Below are 26,179 nucleotides of genomic sequence, written 5' to 3' on the forward strand. Positions count from 1 at the left end.
GGGGCAAACCTCACACTCAACCTCTCAGTGAAACCTGAACACGCTGAAGGAGTTGACATCTACCTGGCAGAAAGGGGTTCCATTTCAAAATGGCGAGGGTTCAAATCCCACCTCTGTTCATTCATTTTTTTCAGCATTCAACAAATACTTCCTGAGAGGCTACTATGTGTTAAGTAGAGTCTCGTGCTGGGTATACACCAGGAAACGAAAACATTTCAGTGCTTTCATGGAGCTTACCTTCTTGTGACTTATAGACAACCACCAACTATGTGACCTAGAAATGTTTCATATCCTTGCTAAACATTATTTTCTATCTATGAAGTGGTGATAATACACACCTCAAAAAACTGGCACAAGCCTTGGACATAATTTACAGAAAGTACCCAGATTGGTGACTATGGCACTGAGGTACTCCATAAATGACAGTTTCTACGAGGAATATCCAACTCACTTAGAGCACTGAGACATTACAGATTCTTCCACAGGAACAATATAACCTTTTCAAGGTTTAATCAAACTTCAGGGCATTCTTTCTTATTTACTGTTAAAAGAAATGCCATAAACTAGTATACTAATATTTCCCTTTTTCTTGGGGGGGGGGGTTTAATTCTGCAGTAATCTGTTTAACAGTGATTGAAGACCATACACTGGTAAAGAAAATATGTCAAAAAGGTGTAATAGAGAAGAAAAGCAAATTATTATTTTGCAGGGGAATGGCTGTACTGGTAACTTTAGTTATACCTATACAGCAGCTCTCCAACCCATGCCACTGAAAAAGGGATCCATGTAAACACCAATTTGTGTATTAGAGATTTACTACAGATTCGTATCTGCACACTTAACAAAGATTAGCTGTGGACTGATCCAAGCACTGTGCATATAAAAATCTCTAGAAAAAGTCTGAAACAAACACCTTGACGTAGATATACGTCTCAAAAACTACACTTCCTACACTTTATCCTAAGCCAAAAAAATTATGTACAAATATTTAGATACAAATATATACATGCAGTACTATTTATAACAAAAAAGAGACATAGGTACAATGTCTAATAATAGGAAAATGGCTAAAGAAAGACTATGTATATAATATTAGTATTATACAGCCATTAACAGTTATGATTTAGAAGAATATTTAATGACCTGGGGAAAGACACTGTTGCGTATGAACTGCAAACTATAAAACAGAACAGGGAATATGGTGCTAATTTTATGTTATACATAATACATAGTTTACAAATAGTCTTATCTCTGGCTGATGGGCTCACAGTGACTCTTGTTATCTTCTTGGTACTTACCTTTATTTTCCAGTTTCCACAATGAACCCATATACTTTTAGAATCAGTATACTGGAGAACCCAGGGGGCTAGCATGGATACTAGTGACCCAGAGTAAAGTTTACCTCATTCTGGCATTTTAGTGATCTTCAGCATAACAGGAAGTCCTCCCTGCCCACTTACTCTAAGCAAACTCTAATCAACAAATTCTGCCTCCATTTAACCTACCTAATCCCTCATTCTGAAATATCAATGAACCACCATGATTCACCAGTCATTTGAGGTAAGCCTACAATATGAGATCAACAAAAAGAAAAGGTCTGGGCTTCCCTGGTGGCGCAGTGGTTGCGCGTCCGCCTGCCGATGCAGGGGAACCGGGTTCGCGCCCCGGTCTGGGAGGATCCCACGTGCCGCGGAGCGGCTGGGCCCGTGAGCCATGGCCGCTGAGCCTGCGCGTCCGGAGCCTGTGCCCCGCAACGGGAGAGGCCACAACAGAGGGAGGCCCGCATACCACAAAAAAAAAAAAAAAAAAAAAAAAAGAAAAGGTCTAAGATCAACACAAAGGAAAAACAGGGAGGAGAAGAGAGAAACACATTTAAAACAAACCCATCTAAATAGTATTCTCAATAGGATTCAAGAAGTTACATACAAATCTTGAAATCAAAAGGCTCATACTACTAATATCAAGTAACCAGAATAATAAATCAAAGGCTCACACTTATTCACAGCACTATAAAATACCAGAACACTAACAATAAAAAGATCTTCAAGTGAAAGGCTATGCCAACTTCACTTCACAATAAGCAGTAAAGAAGTATAAGATCAGAGTTAGTTTTTCCTTGAAAGATAGAACTAACTGCGGAAGCTCTCTGGGCCTAGAAAGGTCTGTGCAAGAAGTTTATTGACTTCTGGTTCAATCTCTTCATTGATTATAGAATTACTTAGATTCTCTAATTTTTCTTGACTCAGTTTTTCTTGGAATTTTTCACTTCATCTGCAGTTTCAAATGTATTGGTATAAAGTGATTTACAGTAGTCACTTGCTATTTTTTCAGTGTCTGTAGCACTGAATTTGTGTTCCTTTTTTTCATTCCTGATGTAATTTGTGCCTTCTTTTTTTGCATAATCAGGCTCACCATGGGGGATCATACCTTTTCAAAGAATCTGCTTTTTACTTTGTCAGTCTCTTTTTTATTTTACTGATTTCTGGTCTTATCTTTTTTTTTTTTTTTCCTTCCATATCCCAGGTATAATTTTCTGGGTTTTCTTTTATTAAGTTGTTGATATGGACGCTTAGGTTTTAGCTTTTTTAGACTTTATTCTGTTTTTTTTTGTTGTTGTTTTTTTTTTTGCGGTACACGGGCCTCTCACTGTTGTGGCCTCTCCCATTGTGGAGCACAGGCTCCGGACGCGCAGGCTCAGCGGCCATGGCTCACGGGCCCAGCCGCTCCGCGGCATGTGGGATCTTCCCGGACCAGGGCACGAACCCGTGTCCCCTGCATCGTCAGGCAGACTCTCAACCACTGCGCCACCAGGGAAGCCCTATTCTCTTTTAATGTTACTTTTATTCTAACTTTTAAACCGCTAAGACATTGTTGTTTTATAAGTACATTTAGGTTTACCCAAATATTTACAAGTTTATGCATTTTAATGCATTTTTTCCTTTACACTTTTCATCTGGAAACATCTGGAATCAGTTTCCTTCTGCATAAAGAAATCTTTTAAAATTTTCCTCATGGCAGATTCTGTCAGTGTTTGTTAGTATATACATGTCTTTATTTTGTTCTCATTCTTGAAAGGTATTTCTGCAGGGGTATACAATTCCAGTCTGGCAATTGTTTTCTCTTGGCACAGTGAAGATCTCATTATACTATGAGAATTCAGCTGTCAGTCTGTCACACTTGAAGAAAATTTGTCATTTTTCTCCTATACCGTCAATGATTTTTATTTTTACCTTTGTATTCTGCAATGTTATTCTGTTGCTTTTTGACATATATTTCTTTTATTTATTCTGCTTACGATTCAATGAGCTACTTGAATCTAAGGACTGATGTCTTTCGTCAGTTCTCGAAAATTGTCATCTCTTCAAATAGTGTCCAAAATAAAAGGTAAAAGGGATAATACTATCAGAAATCAGTAAACCTAGAAAGTTTTTTAAAGAACCAAATAAAATTTTTAGAAATAAAATGAACAAAATTAATTAAGGGATTAGGCTTCACATCAGAAGAGATGTAGAGTAGTGGAAGATAGAATTTGTAAGCTGAAAAATAGATCAGAAGACATTATCTAGCATGTATCACAAAGAAAGTCACAAGAAATTATCCTTCTAATTCAATTCACTATTATTTCTTCCATATTTTGTTTAAAAAGGACAAGAACTTTATAATCTGTGTCTGATAACACTACCATCTGAAGTCATTGTTTGTTTGCTTCTGCTGTGTGATACTTCTTCCGGTTTTTGCTCAGGTTGCCGTTTTCCTTTGTGTGCTCCGTTGTTTTTAACCGTGTTCTGTTCATTGATGTTAAAAATTTTCAGAATTTTTTGAAGCTGAGGATAATGGTGTTTTCCTCCAAAAAGGATTTATGTTTGCTTCTGCCAAAAACATTGGGGAAATTTCAAGCTTGAGACCATCTTCACAGCTTGAGGTAGACAAAGTGAGATCAGCTTGTATATATCTTTATATATGGAGGATACACCATAAATTACACAATACCTATGTCCTCCACAGGATGTTCCAACTTCATACAACATATTACATATATAAGATAATTCACTTAGAATATAATACATAGCTCATAAGGTATATAAGCATGCACAATTTCTTCATAAAATGAAATTATGACTTCAAAACCATATCTCAATTTCTGATTTCTGATCGTTTCCAAAAACATATCTTTTATATCTCTGTCTCTCTGGCCCATGCTCAACCTCTTCAATTTCAATTTAAGAAATATTAGTCCCTGCCAGTACTATTCCAGGAAATATCTCAAAGGACAGCTGTATTAAGCTGAATGTCCTTTACCCTCACAATTACATCAGCATTGGCAATTAAGAAAATAATGGTAATATTTATTCTCTCATTGACAGGTCTCAATTAGGAGTCACAGAAATCATTATCGCAATACCAACTTAGGACTAGCATAGGTTGAAGATTACAATGACACAGGGAAGAAGAGGTGCTAAAATAAAAGTGTAATGGGGGAGTCATTTTATGAAGTTTCAAGCAATAACTAGAATTTTCTTAAACCATAATACACACACACACACACACACACAAAGAATGACAACAAAACCCCCCAAATATCCAGGGTCTTGGTGATCAAGGCCATTTATCAAACCACTGCTTATAGGAGTAACTAGAAGGACCAATCACGAGGCTAATGACAACATAACGGAGAGGAACACCATGGTGGGTTCCTTTGACTCTGGACAGATCCAAACATGTGGGGTAGAACGTGTCACTACCTGTGCAAGCCCAGCTGCTAAAGCACTTCTAGGACCTCTGTATGAGTTATAAGCAAGCTAAGATCACAAGCCATAGCACTCCCCCTCAGAGAGACTCTTACTTCTATGGGTAGAAGGAACCCCTGCTCTGCAGATACTGTATTTCCCACAAACACAAAAGGGAAAATATTACCTTTAAAATGAGAGATGCTAAGACAGGAGTCCACAAAAACAAGCTTCAAAGACGTATCACAGAAATTTTGGTTGACTTTCTAAGAATTCATCATCGACACATTTTTTCACAATAATGATTAACAGAATTGATGGATGTATACCATCATTTCCAACAGTACTTCTTCCAATTTAGGTCAGAAATATTGCCATGAAATCTGGTACATTTCTTAAGATACAAACTACTTCTCGTATTTAGTGAATGGGGGAAATCAGCAGCAGGCTGAGTTTAATGGACTTTACCAAAGTGAATTCTAGTCATGAGTAAAAAGAAACATATTCACATTGTGAAACTACACACTCTTCTTTGGTATTCTTTTTTCTCATATCCTTTTAAAAAAGAAAAGAGGAGAAATAAACTTAGAAGGCAGTAGAGCAGTTTTATGAGGTACAAAATATCATTAAATTAATATTTAAATATTTAATGTAATATTTATATTATTATTATTTTAAATACGGACTCTTAAAGGCTCCCCCCATCTGTCACTTAGTGGCTCTGAGCTTTTAACCCTTTCCTAAGTGAGAAAGAAAGATAATGGCAGACATATCTTTTACCATTCAGATATGACACTATGTACATGAAAGATAGAGAAGATAACGCCCTCAATCAAATATAAATCTGTTAGGAGTCGCTGATAATAGAAAGTGCAGTTCAAAACAATTATCTTGAATAAGCACAGTGCTGTACACACTTGGTTGAACCAGTCTCTTGGGCAGATAAAACTATGAGAGTCTTGTCTAAACTCTAATAGTCCAGAGAAGGGTTTTGGCACTTTTAATATCCAAGCAAATAGTCATTGCATCATTTCCCTAATTTTCAATGAATTATCCTGGTAAAATAAGCATTTGAAGAAAAGTCTCAAAGAAAGCTCAAATTAGTAGCCCATGGGAGCTAGTAATGATAATTGGAAAATATTTTTTTAGGAGAACAGGTTAAAATGGAATATCAAATTAGAACTCTAGCTTAAGAAAACAGAAACAATGTTAGAACTTTACCATAAACTGTAAGGAAATTATTAAAATTCTATCCATTTTCGATTAAAAATATAAGTCTGGCAAAACTGTAGCCCTAATCTCAAAGAGACCAATAACTCTCATGCCTTTATATCCAAATTAAGATGTGAGTTACCTCTGGAGCTTTGTGATATTGAGTAAAGCACGTTATCTATAGCCCCTTTATTGGGTTGGACTGGGTATTTTCTCTTCTCCCTAATAAATCTAAAATATCTATGAATCTACTTTCCCCTGACATTTGATCTTACCTTTATTTGGATCACCCCTAACCCCACATCCTGTACCCTCCTCTCTTAAGGAGTATTACCCCAAATATATACATGTATTAAGATTTCTTGTTGAACACAGGCCATTGGAATAAACTATTAGGCCTGTCATGAGAAGTACCTGAAACACTAGCCTGCAAGCCTTACTTTCCCAGTTGAAGCAGAAAGGGGGTCAGAAACTCACCTGAGCCATATCCTCCGTATCAGAACTTTTCCTGGGGATCCTGCAAGGCCTCCAGAGAACTGCTTTATCTAGGCCAGTAATTCTCCTTTCCTGTAGTGTTCATTTTTTTCCCCCAGTTTTATTAAGAAATAATTAACATATATCACTGTATAAGTTTCAGGCGTACAGTATGATGGTGTGATTTAAATATATAGTGAAATGATTATCACAACAGGCTCAGCTAACATTCATCATCTCATACAGATACAATAAAAAGAAAAACATGATCATTTATTTGTTTCCAAAAGTACCAAACATTTTCAAAGGAAAAAACACCCAGTACTTATAACTTCTGCTTGAGTGAGCAAATCACTTCTCCCAGATCGCAGTGACTGCTTTCACAGACCATTTCCCTCTGAAGTTAAAGGTCAAAGGATAAAAGTCCATTTGGTAGTTTAAAGTAATGGTCTCAGCAGAGATTCTGCTTTGATGGCAAGCTTCCTGCCATGACTCCCACACCCTCACTGAATCTTGAGAGGCAAGCACCTAATCAGCAAGATCAGTAACAGCAAACACCTCAACACAAAGCAGGATCCTCTTAAAAAGCTGGTGGGTAACTCCTCAGACATAGCCTCCTGCCACTAGAATTTCTATTTACATCCACAAATGGGTAATGCCCACAAGGGATCACAGAATTATTAAATATCAACACTGTTCCTAGTCTGATGGCTTATTTAACCATCTTCTGTCTTCAACAGGACTGTTAGTATTGAAAAATACATTTTTGTGGCCTCTCTTTATCTAATCTTCAGAATTACCTTAGCTTTTTAAGAAAAGCAATCTATTGAGAAAAGAGATCTTGAGGGAAGTATATAGTAAACTGGATTTCTATCTCTTGCCAACAAAATAACATCTGAAATAAATATTTAAAGGTTTAACATGAAATCACTAGAAGAAAATATAGGCAAATATTTTTATATTTTTAGGGTGATAAATACCTTTACAAGCAAGGCACAAAATCCAAAAATTATAATGGAAAAGCTGATATATTTGATTTCATAAAAATTCGGAATTTCTGTAAAAATTCCAAAAAAAAAAGAACCCCTACCACAAGAAAAATCAGGGTGGGAGAAACTAAGGTAAAACTTTCCAACATATGACAAAAAGTTAATTTCCATGATAGATTATGAGTGTATAAAAGTTAAGTAGAGGGCTTCCCTGGTGGCACAGTGGTTGAGAGTCCGCCTGCCAATGCAGGCGACACGTGTTCGTGCCCCGGTCCAGGAAGATCCCACATGCCACGGCAGGGGACACGGGTTTGTGCCCTGGTCCGGGAAGATCCCACATGCTGTGGAGCGGCTGGGCCCATGAGCCATGGCCGCGGAGCCTGTGCTCCGCAATGGGAGAGGCCACAACAGTGAGAGGCCTGCGTACCGCAAAAAAAAAAAAAAAAAAAAAAAAAAAAAAAGTTAAGTAGAAAAAGATAACTCACAATTTTAAAATACCAAAAGTAATAAACCAGATATTTCAGGAAATAAAACAGCTAATAAAAATATGTCATACGCCTTCATTAAAAATCGAAGTATAAATCAAAGAGTCCCTTTTTTACCCAATGAAATCGACAAATGTTAAAAAGATTGATAATTACAAGCGCTGTCAAGGATATAAGGAGAGACAGGCACTTTCATACTGCCTTCACAGAAGCATAAGTGTCTTTCTCAAAGGTCATTTAGATGAATCTATCTAAATTCAAAATGTACATATCCTCCACTCTTGCAATTCCAAATCTCTTAACTTATCTGATAGAAATGTTCACATAAGCAGATAAAGATATGCACAGAGATATTTATTTATTGCAGCATTATTTGTAATTCCAAAGACACGCAAATAACCTAAATTTCTGTTAATAAAAATTGAGTTAATATAATGCATTATGGTAAACACCCAAACAATACAAAATACTATCCAATTACTTTAAAATTATGTAAATCCACCACTGAAATACTTACCCTTAAAGCCTTCAGCCCCCATGCTGGCAGTCTACTCTGAGGCCATCATGTTGCGAGTAAGCCCAGACTATCCCAGGCACAGAGACCAGTGGGGACGTCCTAAAACTACATGAAGTGGGAGAGAGATGCCTGGCCAGGATCTAGATGCTCCATTCCCTGTTGCAACTCCAGCCACCATCTGACTGCAACTGCATGACAGACCCTGAGCCACACCTGCCCAGCCAAGCCTTTCCTGAATCCCTGATGCATCAAAAACCACGAGGGGCTTTTGAGTCTACAGAGCTGATGACCAGATGCTGAACAGAGATGAATTTATCAAGCTGGTGGTACTAACCAACATGGCTTCCTGATCACATGAGAGAACATGCTTGCTTTTCTTTCTCCCAGACTTTATGCCTAAACCATTTCCACAGCAAAATGGTAAATGAAGGAATCTAATAGCTGATTCTGCTGAAAGTGCACAGCTGGCCAGCTTCATTCAGAGGTAACCACCTGGTTCTTCATCACTTCACAGAGAAGGGAAATGTCTGAAAACTATTCCACAGAGTGATAAAGGGATGTGAGTGGCGTGATGTATACTTTTCTCCCTTTCGTAAATGCACAGAGAATTTAGGCATATATGTGTACGTAAGTCCACTTCTAATTTTCAGGTGGAGAAGTGGACTTTTGGTTACACTCACTAGTTGTTTTATAGCAGCAAGAATGTTAGTAAACATTTAGGGGAAAAAAAATAGGACAAGAGGAGCCTAAAAGTCCTATCCCAGAAAATAAGGGGAGGCACACATACACTCACATACAGACACACACACTCACATACAGACACACACACACACACACACACACACAATAATGGGGTATGTCAAAAAGTATAAACTCCCAGTTATAAAATAAATAAGCGATAAGTGCTGGAGATGTAACATACAGTATCGTGACTGTAATTACTAATACCGTAGTGTATATTTGAAAGTTGCTAAGAGAGTAGAACTTAAAAGTTCTCATCACAAAACAAAAAACTGTAACCATGTGTGATGATGTTTTAGACTTTCAGACTCATCTTCTAGCACCAGAAAGTAAGGGAGTACTAAACACATATACACAATGATGGGGGTATGTCAAAGGGACACAGGAGCCAACTCCCCATGGCCAAAGCTGGAATAATTTGAGCAAAAATATGAACAACATATTATTAGGTTATAATCCAAAGTGTAAAATAAATATCAATGAGTTAATGCTGATATAAATAAATGATTGAATAAATTAATAAGAGTAGACAAATCTCCAGTACAGAAGAATTCCAAACAATCTATGTAGATACCCCACTCTCAAGGTGAGACAGAACTGTCTCCTCTTTAAGTGTGGGCTGAACACAGTGACTTCCTGCCAAAGAGTAAAGAATGGAAAGGCACAAAAGAGAGTATCTTTGAGGTGGAGAATCCTGATAAACACTACCTCAGCCAGGTAATTAAAGTTAACATCATCGATGATTAAGTCATATTAATAGCAGAGACTCTTGATATGGTATGTTGAGAAGGACACTTCAACCTCTGTGGTCTGTCTCCCAAAAGCACATGATACCCGTCTCAGCATGAGGGAAACATCAGACATGCCACAAATATACATGACCAGTCCTCCTCAAAACTGTCCAGGTCATCAAAAACAAGGAAAGTCTGAGAATGTCTGAGAAACTCAGCCAAGAGGAACCTAACGAGACGTGACATCAAAATGTAACATGGTACTCCTGGGTTGGATATCAGAACAACAAACAAAAAGGACATCAGGAAGAAACTAAGGAAGTATGAATAAAGTTTGGACGTTAGTTAATAAGGCTGTACCAACATTGGTTCATTAGTTGTGACAAATGTACTATACTAATATAAGATGTTAGTGACAGGGAAACTGGGTGTGTGGTATGTCGAAACTCTCTGTACTAGCTTTGCAACTTTTCAGTAAATCTAAAACCATTCTATAAATACAAAGTTTATTAAAAAGGGAAGGAAAAAAAGAAATAGGCATGAATACATATTATTCCACCACAAAATTTCCACTATTTAAAAACGTTGGCTACTTTCTTTTAATTTTTAAAAAAATGCATGCACACACACATAAATGTACACAATTTTTTCTATGTACATTTTTTAATCAAGAAATTATTCTATACATAATTGTGTGTCTTTTTTGCATGTAATACTATTTCATAAGCATTTCTTATTTTATCACTAAATTCTTTAAAATATATATATTTTTAAATTTAGTTAGAGCCATAGGTTGGGATGACCCATTTAAACAATACATGGTATTGTTAAGTGAAAAAGCTGAACCTCCGCTTTATACATTTCAGTGCTATATGATTTTTAAAACTAAACAATGTGCAGACGCTGCTTTCACATCTGCCGCCGTTCAGTGGTGGAGACTGTGATAAGCTGCCTGGATTTGCCTTCGGAAAGGAAGGAATTACTCCCCTGGCTGCTGGGGGTGCCAGCCGGCAGGGCCTGCCTCAGCTGAAGAGAGCACTTGCCCAATGCCACACCCCTTCACAGGAAAGCCAGCTCCCTCCTGGACAGCTCTAAATGGTCATGCTAGGAGGAAGAGCTCACAGAGTGGGCGGAGGAGGCCTCCACTGAGAGACGGCCTCACAGCTCACCTCACCCTCCCCACAGTCCTTTTCCTTCCATAGGAGCTGATCTCAAGGGCACACCTGATAAAACCCCTGGGATGCCAGTCTCCATCTCAGAGTCGGTTTCCTGAGAAACCCAAACTCTGACACTGTCTTTCTCCTGAGCTTCTATCTCAGAGAAATGACCTCTTAGTAAATATCAGTATATTACCCAGGCTCTCTGGCTCTAGCATCAGACCAGGATAAGCCAATGGGAAACAATAACAGAAGATCGGAGGGTGGGAAGACGGGAGAAGTCAGAATACATCTTCCCTGTTCTAACCTCAGACAGGACCCCTGGCAGGGGCTGCATCTCTCCAGGGTCCCAGCTCCTACAGGGAAGTCCTGGCTGCCAGCTCTGGATTTCATCAGCTTTTCCCTTTGCCTTTCCTGCCCTCAAGGTAGTACAAGCTTCTTTCTGGTACTATTCCCTGGGTTGCCACATTGCCATACCATCCCGTTTGGCTTTCGGCTCTTCCAATATTTGACTTTCAGCTCTTCCAACACCTTTGTAACTGGTTTCTTATATTAAATTCTCTTGATTAAATTACCAGGTATGGACTTTTATTTTTCTAATTGGCCGTATAGCAAATGATCAGACATCAGATATACACATACGTATACCCCAAGGCATAAACGAAGCTAAATTAAATATAGGCAAAGAACTTTTCATTCTGAGAGTTTACTTGTTTTTAATTCTCAGTCTCCTAGAGGCAAAACATATTTTAATTAGATCTTGCTTCAGCTGGATATCAAGGGGAAAAAAAAAAGCACTGCCAAAATAATCCTGAAAACAGTTTGTTTCATTAGAAGCTACAATCAACAAAGACATGACTCACTAAATAAAAGGAGTATTAAGTCATTTTAGGAAAAAATGTTTTAAGTTTTGTTTTAGCTCATAAGACAGGAAAGAGAGGAAACCAGTTTATTAATGGTACAGGACAGCCCTTGCCACCCTCAGGCGGAGGATGAAACAGATGGACTAAGAGGTAAAGGGCTATGGGCTTTGTCTAAACGACAGTGCTTTTCTTGCCTAGGCAGGTTTCCTTCCTATGCAGGTGGTAGGTCAGAGACGAAGAAACGCAAAAAGAGAAAGAACATCATGTTCAGTCAAGTTTATGTGATTTATTTCTAGTTTTTTTCTGAAATAATTTTTGGAACATAATGACTAGAGCACCTTGCATTTATTCTTGAAAAATGAGCTCAGTGGAAACAGACAACAAAAAGATAACTTCCAGAGGATTTTTGGTATTCTTCCTGAGGACAAAGAATAGGATTAACAGGGAGATTAAAATGACCATTTACTTTCTTTAAAGACCCAGTGGTTAGGTACTCAATCACAATTACACTCAATCACAATTACAGTGGCAACTTAAAGACAGAACTTAAAATCTGCTAATGGATATAGAGGTTTATCATTTAGGAGGGAACCATAATTTTAGAAATGTGTCACCTTTTAATGTGTATATTTAGGCTTAAGTCAACACAACTACATGCATTCATTTGGATAAGGAATCTTAAAATTATATTTGTAAAAACATTCACAACTTAACTCTCTTAAGCAACTTCTTTTCTTCTAACAAATGTTTCTTCAACAAACATTTGTTTTATGCACATTTTCAATTATTACTTGCTGGAAAAAAACATAAAAGTAAAAAGCCCTATGATATCACCATCTTTGGCAATGATTCAATTCAAGTTTTCACGATGATAAAATGTTCCCTCTGCCTGTGCTGCCCTACAGGGTGGTACCAGCACATCACTGCTGAGCACTTAAAAAGTGGCCAGCATGATGAGGAAATGAATCCTTTTTAAGCTTTTTAACTTTAATTCATGCAAATTTTAATTTGCATAGTCACATGTGAAACTTAAAAATCTAGTAGAAAAGAGAAAGTAGTTACGAAATAGCCAAGTAAAAAAATAAGACGGTGCTCTTTCTACACCCAACATGCTCTCTTTAATTTGTTCTTGCCGCTAAAGCTAAAATGACCTTTCCAAAATGTAAATGAGACTTTGTCACTATGAACAAAAGTGGAAACAAAACCAAGCAAACAGAAAAATATGTCAGTGATTTTCAATTGCTCTTAAAACAAAACCCCAAAGCCCTATGATGGTCTGCAAGGCCCTGCCTGGACCTGGCCCCTGACTACCTTTCCTGCCTCATCACCCATCACACATCTCTCTGCCTATCAGCTACCTGGTCATCTCCCAATTCTGGGTCACGCCATGCTCCCTGCTACCCCAGGCCCTTTGTATGTGCTGCTGCCTCCCCTCAGAATCCTCTTCTGCTTGCCTGTCACTTCCTCCTGGACACCTTCTTAGACCTCTCTGACTAAGCCAACTTCCCCTCACTACCCTCTTTCACAGCCCTGCATATAATTTCTAGACAGCACCAATCACAGCTGCAGTGAGAGACACTCTTGCAGGATTTTTTGATAAATATCCAGTCCTGTGGGGATGGACCAGGCGAACAAGGAGTAAGTCTTTCCTCTCCCCTCACCACCATTTAGCCCCCAGCCCCTTAACCATTACTGCCCACACAATAGGAACTCTAAATATTTGTTGAAAAAGTTACTAACCATAACCATAATAATAACAATAACCCCTAATCTAGCCTCTACTATCTTTCAGGCACTTTTCTAATTAGTTTACATAGATTAATTCATATAACCCTCAAAACAAACCTGTGAGGTAGCTACTATTATTATCTCCATTTTATAGGTGAGGAGACTGAGGCATAGTGAAGTTAAGGGACTTGACCAAGGACACACAACAGTTATGGGCAGAGACAGGATTCAACTCCAGCAGCCTGGCCCTTAACCACTCAGCTCTACGGCCTTTATATGATTAAGTGGCAAATGCGGTTAAGTGATCCAGGGACAGGGGATACAAGCCAAAGAGCAGTAAAGGAGCGTTTCCTTTGGGAGGATAAATTCAGTTGGATCCCAGGGGGTACCTGGTGTTGGGTGAGAAGAAAGGAGGTGAAAGACCACTTCTGGGGTAGAGAAAAGAAATGGTCCCTGTAAAGTGTATCTGGAGAACAGTAAAAATCTGAGCTGTAATGGAAGGTGTGTTTCAACACAGCTGGAACTTTTGTGAGATAGGCATCTTGAGACCCTTTCTGACCCTCTAAATTGGCAAAGTACCACCAGAGCAGAAGTTGAAAAATAACCTGAACCCTTTGAACTTCTAAATCCAAGTTATGCATATAACATGTGCGAGTCCCCTATAACATATGGGACATAGAGTCCCCTGAGGTGTGGGCTCCATACCAGACTCACTCACCAGCCAACACGTTTGCTCCCTCCTGCCTCACACAACTGTGCCAGTTAAGCAGATAAAGGGCTTAACATTGGGTGTGACATAGAGTAAACTCAATAGAGGCATATGGGAATTCAACAAACACACAGCACTTACTATGTGATGGGTCTGCTCTGAGTGCTTGACAAATATGGACTAACAAATGGCTACACATATATGTCCTAGGCCTGCAGGATTGCTATGAATGGATGAAGCTGTAAGTGTTAAGCCCTCAAGTGGTAACACTGTTACTTGAGTAATGAGAAATAAGGCTGAAAAGAAGAGTGCATTTAGGAGTACACAATTTCCCACATGTGTTGTGGCAGTCTCTGAGAAATTCTGAGCGGAAACAAAGTGCAAGGAAGTAATTATTTTCAGAAAACTAATAATCGAACCATAAGAAGAGACATAGGCAATGGAGATGGAGTTGAGGGATGAATGAAACAAAAACTGTGTCCTAAAAATTATTTAAATTCTTGGGGAATGATTATGTCTGAGGTATGAGTAGAGATGCTTTCAAAGATTACCCCATGGGGCTTCCCTGGTGGCGCAGTGGTTGAGAGTCCACCTGACAATGCAGGGGACATGGGTTCGTGCCCCGGTCCGGGAAGATACCACATGCTGCGGAGCAGCTGGGACCGTGAGCCATGGCCGCTGAGCCTGCACGTCCAGAGCCTGTGCTCCGCAACGGGAGAGGCCACAGCAGTGAGAGGCCCGCGTAACGCAAAAAAAAAAAAAAAAAAAAAAAAGATTACTCCATGAACTAAAGTTGATAAAAGTCTCAAAATCCCATTCATGAAAGGTGCATTAAAAAGCTGTCTAGCAGGACTTCCCTGGTGGTCCAGTGGTAAAGAATCCGCCTTCCAATGCAGGGGATGCGGGTTCAATCCCTGGTCGAGGAACTAAGATCCCCCATGCCGCAGGACAACTAAGCCCGAGTGCCACAAATACTGAGCCCGTGCGCCTCAACTAGAGAACCTGCGTGCCGCAAACTACAGAGCTCAGGCACTCTGGAGCCACGCGCCACAAATAGAGAAGAGAAAACCTGCACGCCACAACTAGAGAGAAGCCTGCGCACCGCAAGGAAGAGCACGCACGCTGCAATGAAAGATCCCACGTGCATCAACAAAGATCCTGCGTGCCACAACTAAGATCCGACACAGCCAAAAATGAAAAATTAAAAGAAAAAAAAAGGCATCTAGCAAAGGGAAAATCTCATAATGGAAATATAAGTTAAAAAAGAAAATAGAACAGTATATGCAGCATGATCCCATTATTGTTTAAAAAAAAAAGTGATACATACACATAGAAAAGTCCTGAGAGAAAAAACCAAAATATTAATAACAAGTACACAATCTTTATTTTCTCCTTTATACTTTTTTTATACTTTCTGAAATTTCTGCAATACGTAGTATCTTTATAACAAGGGGAAAATATTATAAGCTCTCTATACAAAGATTTAAAACCTAGAAGAAATCCACCTAATCCAAAACCCTCATATTATGGTCACAGAAAGTGAAACAACTGCTCAAAGGTCACAAAGCAAATAATTATTTTGACTCCAAGTTTAGGACCCTTCACATGACCCGTCTCTCAAGATCTTTGAAGCTTCCCAGAAAAATCAACGTTCTCTTTTCCTCTGAAAGTTTCCAAGAAATGACAAAGGCATAAATACTTTCCTATGTCAACATTCTTCACATTTACTCCCTATAAGCTGATCAGTAAGGTATTTAAATAGTGTATAAGCAGAGTTGTTTTGTACTGTTTCTCTGGCTAATCCCAAAAGAGAAAAGATCAACAGTCTATTCACAGTGCTCCTAACCCACACCCTTCCCACCTGAATATACTTCATTCACCTATTTCTCCTGGTCTCGGAAGTTTCTAATCTAAATGGTGCTGGGTGGCACTTTATAGGAAGCCAATGTGTTTGGACGATGAAGTATTATGGAGTAAACTCTGTGCCAAAGACATCAAACCTGACTCCATACCTCAACACCACCTGAAAAAGTCCTGGTCTAAGACTCCTTTGTTTTGGTATTATGTCAAGTATACTGTAGATTGTTGGGGAATGTACTGAAGTGGAAACTTAATTGAAGAGTTCTACTGATGGAGCAATGTAAAGTGAAATCTACTTGATATTCTGATAGATGGATGGTTGAATTGGAAAGAACATTGGAGCATTATCAGATCACAGCAAAGGCAGAAGACTGGCACAGCAGACAGCAATAAAGAGCAATTAAAGGACAAGCCAAGGCAGGGTAAGGAAAGGCAATTGAAGAAACAAACAGACTGCGTATGAAATGTCCTGTAGACACGACAAAAGCGGTGGGGCTACTTTAATCAATGTGCCTCTTAAGTTCAAGGAAGGAAAGCGGCAAATGCAACCAGCAGCAGCACCACTTCCACCCAACGCTAACACAGTTGAGGTCAACATTCAGTAATTTTTTTTTAAATCATAGCAACATGTAGGAAGTCAATGGCAGGATAAGGGTTGACTGGAACCCCCAGCTAAAGAAATCCAGGTTGGGGCGCCTTCTGTGCCTCCTCATAGCCCTATGGAGTGCTGTTCCTCAAAGTTCAATGTGCAGACAGATCCCTGGGGATTGTGAAAATATAGATTCTGGTATGGTAGGTCTGGGGTGGGGCCCAAGAGTCTGCATTCTGTAAAAGTTCCAAGGAGATGATGCTGATATGCTAGTCTACAGACCACACTTTGGGTAGCAAAGATGTAAAGTGTCTTCTGAATAAGGAAAAATTTAAAAATTCAGTAACACTGAAGCTTATCAAAAATAACAAGAAAAATGACCACTTATTCAGGGCAGACTATGTGCCACTTTGTATACTTTATCTAATTTAATTCTCCTAACAACACCAAACAGGGTTTTATCAAGCCTATCTTATGGTTGTGGAAGCTGATATTCAGGAAACTTAAGTTATTTGCCTACCTTCAAAACCAGCTAATAACAGTACCAGGATACAAATCCAATTCTGTCTGACTTTATTTCTCAATAAGCTACAGCAATGAGATTAAGAGAATTATTATACTTGTTTTGTGATCTTGGAAAGCCCCCTTAATTTCTCTAAGCATGATTTTTTCATCTCTAACATGGAGATAATGGCAGAGCTGTGGTTTGGACCAAACCAGGTGGTAGATGAAAAAGTATTTTGAAATCCATAAAGGACCTTACCTAAATAAAGATAGAACTGTTGTAAATAGCTGATTCTTTTTATATGCCTAATTTCCTTTCCCTCTCTCCCTAGTACTGAAAATAGTATTGAATGAACACACCTTTCCTTAAAGCAGATATTCTCAAAACTGTTGGTTTCAGAATCCCTTTATACTCTTAAAAATTACTGAGGACCCTAAGAAGCCTTTTCAGATAATTGTGTACATTCTTATTTAAAACTAGACTAAAATTCTTAGTTATAATTTCTTAAAGGCGAAATGCAACATGAAACTTGAAACAATATTAATGAACTTTTCATACCATTATATTAAAATTCATTAGTCTATCTTGCAGTTTGATTGGAACTTACACCCATGCATAATTCTGTAAATCATCCATTGGTCCTTTGGAAAATATTGGTTCACTGAGCTACGTATTTCTTTCAAATGTTGACACATGTCATCGTACCAGATGAAAAAAATCACATTCCTTACTATCTCCATCTATTTCGTCAGAAAAATCTTTAAGGATCGGGATGCTGTCAAGCCTACAGTGGCAGAAACAAGTTCTCCAAAATTTCAATTTTTACCTAAAAGATCGAAATTTGTCACAGGCAGCAGGTACCTCATTTTGTTTTCCTGGAAGTGACAAGCTAATGCTTTTCATTTTTATGAAAGTATGTGCCAAATACCCAAGTCTGAATCACTGGTTTGTCAGCTGCTCTTTCCAATAAAAATGGTGTTCCATGAAAAAGGCAGCTAGTTCAGCTCACAACTCAAACAGCAGCTCAACTGCTTTCCCTCCAGAAAACAACAGTACTTCAGGCTGCAGCAGACGTGCTAAAGGCAGACTTCCAATGTTGTCGCACAGAATATTAAAAAGGAAGGTAATTTAGGTTCAAATTTAATAAAATCTGCGTCATTGAGGACATTTTTACTTCTTCATTAAGTGAAACTGGCTTTTCAGTTTTAACTGCAGATGCATGAGGACTTGTACAATTAGTGCCACTGCCCTGATTCCTGCTGAGGGGCAAGCAGTTTTCCGGCAGTGTAAACGGCAGCACAGTGAGAAGGATGAATAATGTCTATTAATGTTCAAATGGTTTAGACTTCACAGTCCCCTTGGAAGGCTCTTAAGGACCCCTCAGGGATTTACAGAGCACACTTTGAGAACTGTTGCTTGAAATACTCTGGCTGAAGCTTTGTTCTACCTGTCTTGCCTTTTGTTTCTAAACATATTTATCCAAAATCACTTACAGGTACTCTGGAGTAATATGAAACCCTATTTGGAAAAAAAAAAAAATCACATAATAATAGCTAAATTTATTTTATTGTATAATAGCATCATAAAAAAACTGTTGAGTTTTTCATTTCTCTCTCTCCATGAGAGACCAAAGGCTCCAGATGTTTGCTAATGCCAAAAAACTTATCAAGGGAAAGAAATCAGCTCTAGGAATAAACTACTGGGTTGGCCAAAAAGTTCCTTCGGTTTTAAGTAAACATAAAAGACATTTTTCATTTTCACCAAGAACTTTATTGAACAACATATTCATTAGACGAACGAACTTTTTGGCCAGCCCAATACTTTCTCAGGACTACTCCCTGAAAACCAAGATAGAGTGATCTTTAAGGGTCTCAAACCACATCAGTGACAGGATATTTGCCACCTACATCTGTGTGAAGTCCTAAGGTATGGTGAGAAAATGATTGACCCACAAATGAGATATGCCTGCGAAAATTCACTCACTCCTAAACGACTATCATGACTCTATTTTCCTGTTGTAGTACATCTAAAGATATATTAAGAAGGAAACTCAGATTAAGAAGAAAGTCACTTTCCCCCAAATCTGTATACATTGGAAGCTCACAATAACATGATTATTGACTTCACACTGATAAAAGGGAAATAAATGGGGGTGGGGGGGCGTTTAGCCATTAGTCCAGAATAAAAATCTGTAGTTAAAAGTCCTTTCAGTTATCACAGTCCACTACTTACAAATGATGTGACTTATGCCTATAAATTTAACCCACTGTTTCTAGAAGTGGAATAACTGAACCAACTACATCTGAACAACTTGAGGTACTTGTTTAAAAAATACAGACTCTTTAGATCCACTCCTATCTTAGTCTGTTCAAGTTGCTGTAACAAAACGCCATAGACTGGGTGACTTAAATAACAGGAATTTATTTCTCACAGTTCTAGAGGCTCAGAAGTCCAAGATGAAGGAATTGACCAATTTGCTTCCTGGTGAGGGCTCTTTCCCTGGCTGGCAGATGGCTGCCTTCTCACCATGTCTTCACATGGTCTTTCCTCTATGGGTGGGTGCGTGTGCTCAGATCTCCTCTCTCTCTTCCCCTTTTTACAAGGCCACAAATCCCATCATGAGAGTTCCAGCCTCATGACCTCATCTGAATCTAATTACCTCTGAAAGGTCCCACTTCCGTATATCATCACATTGGTGGGTTGGGACTTCAACATATGAATTTGGGAGGGACACAATCCTTCAGTCCATAACAATTTCAGATCTTCTAAATCACAATCTCTGGGATTGGAGCCCTGGAATCTATGGTCTTTAACAGTTCCCAGCTGGTTCCTATGCACCCTAATGTTTAAGAAACACCTCTGCGAGCCTCAGTTTCCTTATCTGTAAAGTAGGATTGACTGTCACCATACTTGCCTATTTCAGAGTTGCTGATATGTCAAAGATCAATTAAAAATATATGAGAAAATGCTTCTGAAAGTGCAAAGTGCTCTGTAATAATCATCTGAACTTTTACCGCCTACTTTTCCACCAAACGTTATTCTAAAAACCAAAAGTGGGAGATAAAATGAAAAATACTATCGATAATACCTTAATTCTTGTAATCAAACCTCATACAATTAAAACACGCAGTAAATAGAATGTTCCAGTTAATATTTAGCTGAACATTCTGGTCATTCTTTTGAGAAGCCCTTTTAAATATATTATTATACTTCCTTTCCTTGGTAAATACATAACTTAGCTCTTGTTTGATGCCAAAGGGCTTTCATATTGGGTCAGCACTCTGAAAATCAGTTCCTGTTGCACAGAACTTAGAAGAGTAATCTATATTCTGCCTTGGGCTCATTTGCTAAAAGCCTTCTTGTTTATTTTTGTTGTTTGGGGGATATTTCATGGTTGATGGAGGCATGTTTATTTTAACCAGAGGCAGATCTCTAATTACAAGTTGTATTCCAAAAGGTTTTTGTTCCTATGTTGTTTGAAACTTGAAGTGGCTTTCCCCCACCTACCCTCCCAAAAAGTTATGAATCATGATTAAGTTCTTTGGCTTGTCTAAAATATCCGTAATACAGATGAAATACATTTGCTATGTCTTAAAAGTAACACAGATACTTTGCAATGGAATTTATCAAACTCAAAAACAAAACTGAATTTAAAACTATTTTCATTTGCCTTTAATACTGATACCTAAGAAAAAGAGTTGCCTGGAGGAAGATAAGAAGCTGATAAAATATTCCTATAAATATTCTAAAAAGGTTAATGGCCCCCAGATCTTTATTATACAAAATGCATAACGTCTCTCAACATGGCTCTAGGGAGAGTCATGATTCAGTCATGATTAGGATATGATGGGGCAGGAGAAAGCAACACTGAGTGCCCAGAGGTAACTGAAAAAGTGGAATAGAATGGAAAAAAACAAGGGTTGAAAGGGTTCCTGTGTATTCCTAAGAGCCTGCATGAAGTAGAAACAGCTGAAATATAAATGGTGAGAGAGAGAAAGACCAGAATATGACTCAAAGCAGAAGAAAGGAAGTCACAGAACGCAATGCTGAAGAAAACAGTTCCCTACAAGAGCCACAAAGACTGAATTTGGGGTGTGACAGCAAAGTCACCAAAACAGAAGATGCCTTGGTATAAGCAAGGGAGACCCATTTGTACCTGAAGGATGGCCTTATTTGTACCTGCCAAACGGCTGCACCTGCCTTGTTTCTTTCTGAGGGCGTGCCCAGTGGCTAGATCTTGATTCTGAATCCAAGTTATCATGGAGGCCCTGCTGGCCTCTTCGGTATGCTGGCCTTAGTTGGGAACTTTTGTTTATCATTCATTCACTGCCTCTTCCATCTCCCTATGTGCTAAACAAATGATATTCCAGTTTGATCTTATCCCTGAATTGACACCCAATGTCATCTCTATTAATGCATCTATATTTGGATTCCTGACTTTCAACTGGCCATATGGGTATGTGGTTGTGTATTTAGTCTTCCCATCTTGTCCTTTTCCAAGTCAAAGTGTTACTCAGTCTAAGAAAAAGTGCACTTAATTCATTCGACCAAAAGCTGACACTGAGTGTGAGGTACCATCTTAGGCCCAGAAGTAAACACAACAGTCTTGCTGGGTTCCTAGAAACCTTGGGTACATTTTATTAGAACATGTGCAACGAACACCATAAAGGGAAAACAGGAGATGTCTCTGGCCCCTAAGATGTTCTGGTTATTTTTGAAATAAAATGTTCAACTATAGCTGGACAGATATAAAATTTTACAAACCAAAAAGCAATGTCAATTCTGAATTAGATTAAGAGCAGAGGACTATCTTGAATATTCTCCATGCTGTATTCTAGAAATAAGATATGATGCAAGAGGGAGAGAAAAGCTAACAGAATTAATAACTTTCACACTGAAATTTCTGATAAACAAGGGCAACTTCTGCCACTTACAAAGAACTCTTTCATCAAAGGTGAAAGCTGTCTTCACTCACAGCCACCCACACACAAGGCCCCTTATGAACACACACAGAGGTATATGTATTCATAAGCACAGAAGAAGGTCACAAACACAAAATTAGGCCGTGGAAGAGCTTACTGTACAGTGGAGAGGTGTACTGCAACGTGGTTGAAAATACCTGCCAGGGAACGGGAAAGTTATTTCAAATAAATGTCCGTGGCCAACCTCAGTGGAAGCTGACATTTCAGTTCAAAACTTAACTTGGAACCAGTAAAGGCATCCAGATCGAACATATCTACTGAATCATGTACTTATTTGCCTTTCTGGGGTTTTCCACAGTCTGGCTCAGTGCCTACGCATGAGTACTTCCAGAGCCCAGGGCCAAAGCCTCCAGAGCAGAGCCTGTGGTCTTCCTAGGGATCAAATGGGGAGAAGCCACGGTAGGGCAGGAGCGTCCCTTCTGCGTCTACTCTCACATACCTCCGGCATTTAAGTTTATCTGAAACACTTTCAGAAAAATGCAACAGTCATGTCACCACTGCCTATCTCTCCAGAAGGCAACTCTTGTGTTTATCCTACTAGATAACAACCGTGTGGTTGAGGACCACCTCAGTGGTTGGCTCTCGTAATCCCATCCCAGATGCAACGATTTCTTCAGGTTTATGAAACATGTGCTGATGTTTCACCTGAAAAAGGAATCCCATAATTGCAGCTTCTCTCTAGAAGACATGTCCCAGAGCTATTTGATGACAACTGTCAAGCTCCTCTTGGATACTTTTCCCTTTAGAAGTGCATCATTTGGGAAAGTCTAGAGGGAAGAAGGGTATTGAAGTAGGGAAGGGAAAGAAGAATGGGTAAGAGGTTTCACTTTCACCTGAAACCATTAATTGAGAGTTTCAAAAATACAGCAATGAGTTTTGGTGTACATTAATGGCCCACTGCATTTCATCAGAAGTCATGAAGTAAGAATTCTGTCCAATTGAACGAGTGTTACAGCAAGAGACCCCTCCTAATGGCATAAATAATATTCATGATTGTCCTACTTGTAAAAGTACTAAAGACACTTCCATGTCAAAGCCCAGAGTTGCATCATCAGAGCATAAAGAAATGCTTTTTGACCAGCTGACTGCAGGTGTCAAAGACTGAAATGCATGTTCCAAAGGCAGATCTCTGCTGATACCTATTGTGGATTTATAGGTAAATGAATAGGTAAGATTTTAAAATGGAATTTAGCAACTGGCAATTTACCAAACTTTCAAGACTGTAGATTGGCACGTAGAAGTGATTTCACACGGGAGTTACATACAGATTCGATGTACAATTATTGAATGCCTGCCAAACTCTGAAAAGTACTGATACTAAGTTAAGTGATAGTGTTGCAAAAGCTAAGGTCTTCCATTGACAAAAACAAAAAAGGTGACTCAAAAGACTAAAACTAAGTTCTCATCAATATCAGGTATTCTTAAACAGTGATATATGATGCAGAAATGAATCCTGAGATACAAACAGTATGTGTTTTGGGACACTTACCCTTTGAATCTTAGGCTTATTTTTAAGTACTAATTATATGACACCACCTCTTTAGTCTAGGAATGTTGGTTCCTCAGAGCACTGTATCATCTCCACGATACCCAAGACATAGTGAAAATGGAAATGCTTATGAAAGGAAAGATTTCAAAAATCAGAAAAGATATCCCCTACACCGCATTGTTTAATCATAATATGTGATTATATGCTTTAAGGTACAGTATACATAGAACTGTCACTTCCATATAATACAGTAAAATGATTATATCTCCTTGTAGTTTTCAAATCTACTCCCCCACATGCAGTGTTGCACAGTGACCCTCACAATAATCTTATGTGATGCACACAGAAGTGATGTTGTCCTCATTTTAACATAGAAGAAATTGAGGTTTGGGGAGAGTTATAGGAGGCCCCAGCAATTAATAACGGCCATGAAAGCAAGAACCCAGGCTTCTGACTCTCAGCCCAGCACTTCCTACCATACGTGTAGAATGAAAAGCCATGCCACATTTCATAAAATTGACTGTGGATCCTGCAACTGTCAGGACAAAATAGCAGAGGGAGAGTGAGTACTTCTGTTAGCAACAAAAACCGTGTAACCTATGATTAAAAGAGTAGACGAAGAATCATTAACTTTTCTTCACATTCACATAACATGAATATTGACGGAATTTCTGAACAGCTGCATGGAAATTCCTAAACAGAGCCAAGAGAAAAAGTATTTTCTAGAGTTCCTGATACAACTTAAAGAGCTCTGTTAAATCTTTTCAAGTGGAATCGGTTAATGAAAGGAAAGTCATCAATACTGCACCTAGATTCCCCCAAAAGAGGTAAAAAATTAAATTAAAAAATAAAATTAAAAAAACAAAAACACCTTGTCGGTCCTTCCTAAGACCAACAATTTTCGGGCTGGTCATTTTTCCCCACGAAAAACCTTGTGCTCTCTTGGGGGGGCGGAAGAGGTGGGATTTCTAAAGATCTCGATTTTTAACAGCCTGGTTTCATAAACAGGCCCTTCTGACCATCAGTAATACAAGTGAGAGTGAACTATTCCCCCGCGGGGAAGAGAAGGCTCGGCGGTGATGAGCACCGATAAAAGCCAGCAGAGGAGAGCGAGAAGGCAAAGAGGAGCGGCACAAAAGCTGTCTCTCTCCGGGCCCCGGGTGCTGACCGCGCGCGCTCGGAGCGCAGGAGCGGGTGCAGCCCTCCCCGCCCTCCTGCGCGCCGAGCCGGCCGGGACCTACCAGCGAGAGCACTTTATAGGTGTTGGGGTCCTTGGCCGTGCGGGCGCTCGCCGCCTTCTCCAGCGGCTCCTCCCCCAGGTCCATGGGGGCCAGCAGGGACGAGGCCGCCTGCGGCTCCCCGGGCGCCTCGGCTGCAGAGCAACGGCCCGGGTGGCTGCCGTTCCCCGCCGGGCCCTCCCGGGAGCCGCGCCCGCCCTCGCCGCCGCGGCTCCCAACCCCCACGCAGCCGTCGCGCTCCATCCTGGCCCTGGGCGCTCGGCTCCCACCGCCCCGCCGCGCCTTTAATAGGCTCCGCGTAGGCCCCGCCCCGCCCGCCGCGCCCGCCCCGCCCCGCCCCTCGCCGCCAGACCCTTGGCTCGGCGCCCGCAGCCCGACGCTGCGAATGAGGGGAAAGCAGCTCAACGCCCCGGATTATTTGGCTTCCTGTCTGATGGCGGGCGCTCTGCTTGTAGGTTATTCTGGGTCCTTTACGTGGGCGCGTCTTTAACTCCCCCCACCCTAGCCTTCCCCGCCTCGCGCCCCGGCCACCAGCCGAACTCTTGCAGGAATCGCCCTGCGTGGACTCGGGGCGCGGGCTGGACTGGAACTGCAGAGCGTGGTCTTCAGAGGGCATGAGATCATGGGGCCCCAAAATAGAGCGTAGGAGAGGAAGGATCCGGCCGCCGGGCCAGTGCAGCTTCTCAAAGGCGGGAGAGTGCAGTCAGGACAGACCTGTGCGTTTCTGGATGGACAAGTAGAGAGGCTATGGGGTCAAGCGTTGGGGGAAGCGACCTTTGTCTCCTACGTAGAAACAGACAAGAATTCCCTCAAAGCCCTGCTATCCACTACCTACGCTACTTAGGACTATCCAACCTTAAAATACTTGAATTTACAAATGCACACATAAAAGATATTTAATTTTCTGTGGTTTTCTGTGCTGGGGGTGAGGGCTGCTCTTGCTTTATTTGTTTACTAGTTCTTTTAGACTTTATTCATCGAAAGCTTCAAAGTGTCCGCGCTGCGCTCTCCTGAGGTTGCTGCCGATACTTGTTAGCAACGTCAAAAATTTAAACAGTCTGGAATACTTTGATACTTTGTTTTTGAACTAGGACACGAACAGTAGGCTATAATTCTTGGTGGGTTTTGCTTCACTTTTGATTCTACAACTTTTACATTTCCTTGCTCATCAATTAGAAAAACC

General features: G+C 39.8%; 1 protein-coding gene across 1 annotated transcript in view; it reads right to left on the bottom strand.

Annotated features, from left to right (window-relative positions):
• The window catches only part of ENPP1 (ectonucleotide pyrophosphatase/phosphodiesterase 1), a 67,845-nt gene extending 42,606 nt beyond the window's left edge, over nt 1–25,239 (bottom strand). Inside the window, exon 1 of the mRNA XM_024122620.3 lies at nt 25,000–25,239. Coding sequence (XP_023978388.1) covers nt 25,000–25,239 — 240 coding nt within the window. The remainder of the gene's footprint in view (nt 1–24,999) is intronic.
• Between the last annotated feature and the right edge of the window lie 940 nt (nt 25,240–26,179).

This window comes from Physeter macrocephalus, chromosome 10 (genome assembly GCF_002837175.3).
Source record: "Physeter macrocephalus isolate SW-GA chromosome 10, ASM283717v5, whole genome shotgun sequence".
NCBI lineage: Eukaryota > Metazoa > Chordata > Mammalia > Artiodactyla > Physeteridae > Physeter > Physeter macrocephalus.